Source organism: Oratosquilla oratoria, chromosome 11 (assembly GCF_046742065.1).
Source record: "Oratosquilla oratoria isolate Oo_2021 chromosome 11, ASM4674206v1, whole genome shotgun sequence".
NCBI classification, from domain to species: Eukaryota; Metazoa; Arthropoda; class Malacostraca; order Stomatopoda; family Squillidae; genus Oratosquilla; species Oratosquilla oratoria.
The window spans coordinates 44346733-44355175 of record NC_134787.1 but is presented as its reverse complement, the minus strand read 5'-3'; the positions used below and the strand labels follow the sequence as shown (position 1 = coordinate 44355175).

General features: G+C 39.6%; 1 protein-coding gene across 1 annotated transcript in view; it reads left to right on the top strand.

Annotated features, from left to right (window-relative positions):
- Positions 1–1001: 1001 nt before the first annotated feature.
- LOC143029776 (uncharacterized) overlaps positions 1002–8443 on the top strand; it is a 92320-nt gene continuing 84878 nt past the window's right edge. The window contains exons 1-2 of the mRNA XM_076192704.1: positions 1002–1444; positions 6765–6841. Of these exons, the coding sequence (XP_076048819.1) occupies positions 6833–6841 (9 nt within the window). The 5' untranslated portion in view covers positions 1002–1444; positions 6765–6832. The remainder of the gene's footprint in view (positions 1445–6764; positions 6842–8443) is intronic.

The window sequence follows — 8443 nt, the reverse complement described above, 5'->3', positions numbered from 1 at the left end:
ATCGAGTCCCAGTTTTCAATAGTGTACTCATCAATGTATATATACGAAAACTACTATTGTGCTTTACGAAAATATGTGACAAGAATTTGTTTTATCACATAAACTACTCTTACTTGTACTTAATTACAATGGCAAGACTTAAGTACATTCGCCTGTATTTGGACCCAAACCTAGTGATGTCGTTATAAATAGGATAACAATATTAGCATGACAATAATGATAACACTCATTGATTATATTATTGATATTGACATCAATGTAAGTATTCATATCAAAGTGTGACATCACTATTTGTGTTGGTGGTGATCCACGCGGCTTTCAGTGAATGTCTCCATCCTCCCCCCTCATTCTCCTCTTCCTCTTCCTTCTCATTCTTCTCCTCTTCCTCCTCTTATTATCATCATCATCATCATTATCCCCATCCTCATCCCTCTCCTCCTACTTATTCCTCTCCTACTTTTCCTCCTCCTCGTTATCCTTTCCTCCTCTTCGTTTTCCTCTTCTCATCCCCATTCCTCATCTTCCTTTTCTTCCTTCTCCTTTTCTCCCTCCTCCTCATTTCCCCCTCCTCATCTTCCTCATTTTCCTTCCCTTCGTCTTCCTTCTCTCTTCCTTTTCCCTTTCCTTCTCCACCTCTTCCTCGAAAAGATTTCCGAGAACCGAATGGTAAAGACGGGGTCAGACCTCGGACCTCCAAGACTTTTATTTCTTTCTTTTTTTCTTTCTTTAAGACGTCTTCGTATCTTATCTGGCAAGATGTCTTCGATGGGGAAGAGCGCTAGGCGAAGATGTCTTCCTGTAGAGAGGAACAAGATGTCTTCGGTGGGGAGAGGGGAGGGGGCGCTAGGCGAAAATGCATCTTGTAGAGGATTTTCTTTTAACCCATTGACGTTTATGCCTTCGTTTAATGTGCCAAATAGTGGGTTGGTCTGAACCCAACATACTACCAACCGCAATGGGCAAAGTTGCTACTACTGACGTCTGTGGGGGCGAATTTGTCCATAAGGATAGAAGCGCTGTTAAACTACAGTCCCATAATACTCTACCGTATGTGTATTTGACCGAAACGCAAATACAAGTGAACGTTAATTTCTGGCGTGGAGGAATTGTGACAGCTGTGTGTTCCTACATTAAATACTGATATGTAAACCAACTCTCCCCAGAGAATTAGCTCATTGCTCCACATTTCGCAGAGTTAAGAAACCTGTCTTCGCTGGAGACACTCTGGGACTTAAGAAGTGGAAATGGGTACGTGTCTATACAAGGTGTTCACATACACTTGTTTATGTGTATACGCCTGTCCAAATATCATTTACTGGGATTGTCTTCTCTATTCTCAGGTCTGCAAGAATGGCAAGGGCAGATTCTACGGGAATGGGAGGTCGGAACGAAGTTCCCTGCCACATTGACAATTACCTCCCACACCCCCATACCCCGTAGAGAAGTAGGTTTCAATTTTCGTAGTAAGGGATGTGTGTGTGTGTGTGTGTGTGTGTGTGTGTGTGTGTGTGTGTGTGTGTGTGTGTGTGTGTGATTCACCATGGGCTTGGATCACGTGTTGGACTCGTGGTCGACAGCTATTTTTCTCCCGGAAGAGAGCTCAGAACTCATATATGACCGATCTATGGATAATATTGTGACCTTACACGCACACACACACCCAACTCCCCGCCCACAAGAGTTGGAGTAACGACTCGTGGCACAGCGATTCTGAAATTATTTCAGTGGAATGTGTGTATGTGTGTGTGTGTGGTCTCATTCAGCAAAATAAAATCGCCTTGGTGCAGCCAGAATAAATGCGCAAATAACTGCCACAACCGGACAGGTGGAGAGGGGAGGGAAGAGGGAGGGGGTATTTTTTCTCATCTGATTGTCTATTTATAAATTAATTTATCTGCGTATTCATTAATTCATTTATTTATTAATTTATTTATCTATTCATTTATCTATTCATTTATTCATCTATATATTCATTGATCTGTTTATTTATTTGTGTACTTTTTCTTTCTTTCGTTTTTTGAGGTTTGAAGGAGGAAGGTTGCGGATGAGGTTGATTTGCGGCTCTGTGGGTTATGGCGGGAGCGATGTCGGGGGAGAGGGAAAGGGGGCGGTGGGGAAGGTTAATTTGGGGGAGGGGGTGGACAGGATCTTGCGGTCCGGCCGTTGGTAAACTCTTGCGCAAAGAAGGCTCCTCCGTCTCGTCATCCTGCGCAGCCTCAGGGTCAAGTCTGCGCAAGTGGTAGCGGATGGGGAGGTAGGGCGGATGTGGGGGGGGGAGTGGGGGTGGCGTTTGTTTATTTTTCACAATGTTCTCGGATTGCGACAGCAGCGCCGTGGCCGTGCTCAAGAAAGGCGTATTTGGTCGCGTAGTGAAGTGATTTGTGTCCCGGTATACTATCCCTTGATCGCGGGTGGTTCGGTGACGAGAGAGTAATGGTGTCGATAAACGTCTTGCTGTCACGTTTTATTACGTGATATCCATTTCTGTTTTGTTTTATTCGATTTCATTTTGTTTCGTCTTGCCTCGGTTGGTCTACTCGCTTCATTTTTTTTTTATGTTAGACTAATTTCATTCAAGTCCTTCCGTACTGAGTGCTACTTTGTTGTCAATTTGTGTCTGCTGCCAGGAGATCTTATTCATCTCTGCGGCACCACCCGATAGAAAAGGAGTTAATCTATCTCCAGTAGATTTTATTTAACGGGTCCTGTGGGTTGGCATTCGGTTTCCGGGACCATAATCTCAGCGTCAACTGTATTTCCATCTTCGTTCATAAGGAGACCTGGCAACCAGCGGCTGTTCCTGTTTTCAGCCAGTGACGTACAAACGCTCCAATGCAACAGAGAACAGTCCAGAATTTCTTTCCAGAGAAGAATTGAGGACCTTTACTGTTTCCTAGGGACTGCGGATTAATCAGTGAAACTAGGATTATCATTACTACCAGTGCAATGTCCGCGTCCCGAAGATAATTTCATTGTTGACACTTGATCGGTAGGAACAACCTTACCAAGCCGGGTTTGTGAAGCCACCGTGGTCACAGGGTACAGCCCGGTGGTCCTGCATTGGATCCTCAAAGCTGCAAACTTTAACACACGCACACACATACACGCACACATACTCACACATAAGCATCTGTTCTAGAACTTATTGGGATCCCATTGAGGTAGTGTGCCCGTCTGGCAGACGCTTGGGTGGTCAAGCGCACGGGTTCGAATCCGGGTCACATAGCAGAGGTTAGGTAAGGTTGGGAGGGGGTGGAGGGGGACTCTGAGTAGTAGTCCCCAACCACCAAAATTCAAAATAAAATTTGTGGCATAAAATTAATCTATTATGCATACACACACACACACACGGTGGCGCAGTTGGTAGAGCACTGAACTACCACAATAGTGGCCCGCAGTTCTGGGATCGAATCCTGCCCAGGGCCGAAATTATTTCGGTACCGCTGCGCTTCGGGTCGTTACTCTGACTCTCGTGGGCGGGGAGTTGGGTGTGTGTGTGTGTGCAAGGTCATAGCATTACCCATAGATCGGACCTACGAGCTCTGAGCTCTCTTCCAAGAGGGAAATAGCTGTCGATCACGAGTCCAACACGTGATCCAAAGACCAAGTGAATACACACACACACACACACACACACACACACACACACACACACACACACACATATATATATATATATATATATATATATATATATACATATACATATATGCTAATAAGAACACGGGTACGTGTGTTCACTTATGCAAAGTAGACCACTTGGAAAAAAACTAACGAAGCAGAGCGCTTTCGTATATTACATCTTCAATTTTTGCACTGGATGTAATATACGAAAGCGCTCTGCTTCGTTAGTTTCTTTTTCCAAGTGGTCTACTTTGCATATATGTATATATATATATATATATATATATATATATATATATATATATATATATATATATATATACATACAAATATGCTAATAAAAACACGGGTACGTGTGTTCACTTATGCAAAGTAGACCAATTATTTGTGTGTGTGTGCTTGCACGCGCGTGTCCATGTCCAAACTCCGAAAAGTTCACATTAGTTTGCGTTGGTTCGCTTATCTAAACCGTTAAAATGTCTACGGATCAATCGGTTGTCGTATACTGTATGTCTAAATTACCTTTGCTAGGTATTGACCAAGAGTCCGAAATATTTCCCTCCTCCTCTTCCTCCACCTCCTAACTCCCTCCTCCTCTTATTATTACTCTACCAGGCAGCCAACCAGCCAACCGCTCCACCAGACGAATTTCTTCACTGCGGTCATATATTTTGTTTTGGTTAGCGGCAAACGGTTTTATTCAGTTTGGAAGGAGATATGACTGCGATGAAGTTAATGCACACATTTTATTCTGGCTACGAATGGATGATCCTATGGCAAATTTTCCCATAACCCCTCTGTGGATTGGTGGGGAGAAGTGTCATAGTCGGTGACATTAATTTATTTCATCCATTCATGCCTCCTCCCCTTTCTCATGAACTAGTGGTAGCTGTCATAAAATTTCTGAAGTTTTGCAGGTCCACATAAGGGGTTAACGAATCCACTTTCGCCTCTAAGGCCGAATGAATTAATCTTACCAATTTGGTGATTTGTTTTCGAATCGAAGGATCATTTCCTCGATTCAACCGTTTTCTCTCGTGAACACAGCCGATACGAAAACGGGAAATTTACGTGACCTGGATTTCTTCATGTTGACAGAGAAATCAGTAGTTAAGACGTTTACGCCGCAAAACGTTCAGCTGTGGGTTGTAGTCCATAATAATTTTGATGACAGAAGTAATAGTATTGATGGTAATTACAGTAATAACCGTGATTATGGTGATAATGCTAATTATAACGGTGATGGTATATTGTTAGGGGCGGGGAAACATCATTCTTCTCTCCCAACGTTTGTGAAAATTCTATTTATAGTTTTTACGGATCTAGGAAGGTGGAATTTTTTTTATCTATTTTTTATGATTATTAATTATCTCCTTATTCATTCATTCACTGCCATAGTACCTCCTCCCTTCCCCAAATGACTCTATTTCTGTTTCATATTAGTTTATTCTTATTTTCTTTCCTTTGTATTCTTATTCAATTTCATTTTTTATCATTCTATCTTATTCTGTGTTATTCTATTCGTGTTTTCTGTTCCTTGAAATCCGAGCACCCTGGTTACAGTTAGGCTCCTCCTGGTGTGATTAAATTATGTTGCTGCCTGGTCGTGCCTGAATGGAGTTGTCTGCCTCGAACAGAATCTGTCCCATTCGGCTGAAGGTCGGAGTCCACCTTTGCAATACAGCGACTAACTCTGCCTTATTCATTGATTATTATTTGGTTGATTTATTTACATTGATTTAGTCATTCATTCATTCATTTATCTATATTATTACTTTATTTATCTATCTATTCATTTATTAATCTTATTCATATTATCTTCATTTATTTATTCATCTATTTATTTGATTAATTATATATTCAATTTCTTCTCAAACAATCTGTCTATCTAATTGAGCTGAGGGTCGGTCCTCGGACATATAGGGGTTGCGATCACGCAACATCGCGTTCCAGTTGGGGTCCGCCCCTGAGCCGAGGCCTACAGGAGCTCAGGTCATTGTGGGCAAAGAGGTACGGGGGGTCGGGGGTGGGAGACGTCGTAACCGAGAAAGTTATTGAACGTGGCCTTGGCTCGGTGCTGAGGGCCACTCGAGGCTCGGCGCTCCACTGATATTTAGCCAACTCCTGCTGATCTGTACAATCACCACCAAAAGCACTGTAGTCTCACCTGAACTTTATATATCTCTCAACACTCCAGCTCCTCCCATAATCCTTCCCTCTCACCCCGTCCGCCATTTTGGGGCCATTGGGTCCCCACCGCCGTAGCGGCTGCCGTACACGCACACGCACACAACCGGTGTAATACTCAATTGACTCCTTCAAGTGAGATAAATGGACCTAGTGGTCAGGAAGAGGTTAACTTATATATATATATATATATTATATACATATATGTATATATATATGTATATAATATATATACAGTATATATACATATATATATATACGTATATATATATATATATATATGTATATATATATGTACTGTATATATATATATATATATATATATATGTATATATATATATATATATGTGTGTGTGTGTGTGTGTGTGTGTGTGTGTGTGTGTGCGCGGATAAATATATATATATATATATATATATATATGTATATATATATATATATATATATATATATATATATATATATATATATATATATGAGAAATGTATATATGTGTGATTGACCCACCACGATGGAGCTTCTTTCTTATATATATATATATATATATATATATATATATATATATATATATATATATATATATATATATATATGCGTGTGTGTGTGTTTGTGTGTGTGTGTGTGTTTATGTATGTATAAGGTTTGTTGAGGTCAACATCATCGAGAGCGTAGTCCAACTTGTAAGGGTACGAGGTAAACAAAGATGGCTGCTTCAGCCGTGGAGATGCCCCAACCTCTATTATGGTACTTGAATAATTGCGTCAATGGTGTGCTCTTCCATTCTAAAACAGCACCCTCTGATGTTGGTGGGGACGCGGCGGAATGTTGTTTGGCAAGGTAGAGAAAGGCTGGACCAATAGGACTGAGATTAAGAAAATATATATAATAATAAAGAATAAAAAATAAAATCGGACCTTTCCACATGCTCTTTTAAGAAGTCTTTCATTTGTTCCAGGGTGTGGTATCCTCAGATGAATTTACCTACCATTGTTGCTGTGCAGGGAATATAACAGCAACAGGAAGATGTGGAGGGTATGTTGCATTATTATTATTATTATTATTATTATTATTATTATTATTATTATTATTATTATTATTATTATTATTATTATTATTATTATTATTATTATTATTATTGTTATTATTATTATTATTATTATTATTATTATTATTATTATTATTATTATTATTATTATCATTATCATTATTATTATTATTATTATAATTATTATTATTATAATTATTATTATTATTATTATTATCATTAATTATTATTATTATTATTATTATTATAATTATTATCATTATTATTATTAATATTATTACTATTATTATTAGTAGTAGTAGTAGTAGTAGCATTATAATTATTATTATTATAATTATTATTATTATTATATTAGTAGTAGTAGTAGTAGTAGCAGTATAATTATTATCATTATTATTATTATTATTAGTAGTAGTAGTAGTAGTAGTAGTAGTAATAGTAGTAGTAGTAGTAGTATAATTATTATTATTATAATTATTATAATCATAATTATAATTATCATAATTATTATTATTGTTATTACTATTACTTCTATCATCATCATCATCATCATCATCATCATCATCATCATCATCATCATCATCATCATCATCATCATCATCATCATCATCATCATCATCATCACCACCACTACCACCACCACCACCACCATTATTATTAAAGGGACCTCGTTACATATGATATTATACTGGCCACTAGATGTCAGAATTTCAAATGGAAAACTTTTGTTCATCTGTGTAGTGTGCCGGGTGTTTTAAGATTCTTCATATTTATAGAAAATAGTTCCTGTATGAAAACAAATGTCAGATGATGTACATCACCCTCGATCAACAAAATATTATTTGGTGGACATTCTTACACTGAGGCAGGGACATTTCAACTTATCTTCCTTCATAGGGATCACTATCCCTATGAAGGAAGAATTTTGGTTCACCCTGTATGACCTTTGCTTAGATGCATTCAATCTACTTACGCTGCATGTTGCTTGTGGTCCAAAGGTCACAGAACGTATCAACAAACCGTTGGCATTAGGAACCCCTTAGGGGGTCACTTCCCGTCTGCTTGGTTCGGCCATAGACATGCGCTGGTGACGTAATCAGAAGGTTGCCGGTCGTTATGGATTCGAATCCCGCACTTTTCCTCTGATTCCCAGCAATGGCTCTTACCTGTCCCAACAGCCCCCAAAGCGCATCATAGGGCTAAAGTGACGGCTTCGGCCGCAGATACTCAACGCCTCCTGGCGTAGGCTCCTCAGCCAAAAGGAAAGGTAGGGTGGGAGGAAGGGAGTCCGTGGTCCTCCCATCGTCTTTCCTCGATCATAAACGTCTCATAGTTATGAGCAAATGTGACACCCCACCCCCACACCTTCTTGGATCACGTGTTGGACTCGTGATCGATAGCTATCACCCTCCTGGTAGAAAGCTTAGAACTCACATATATGGCTCGTTTTATGGGTAATGCTGTGACCTTACACACACACACACACACACACACACACACACACACACACACACACACACACACACACACACACACACACACACACACACACACACACACACACACACACACACACACACACACACACA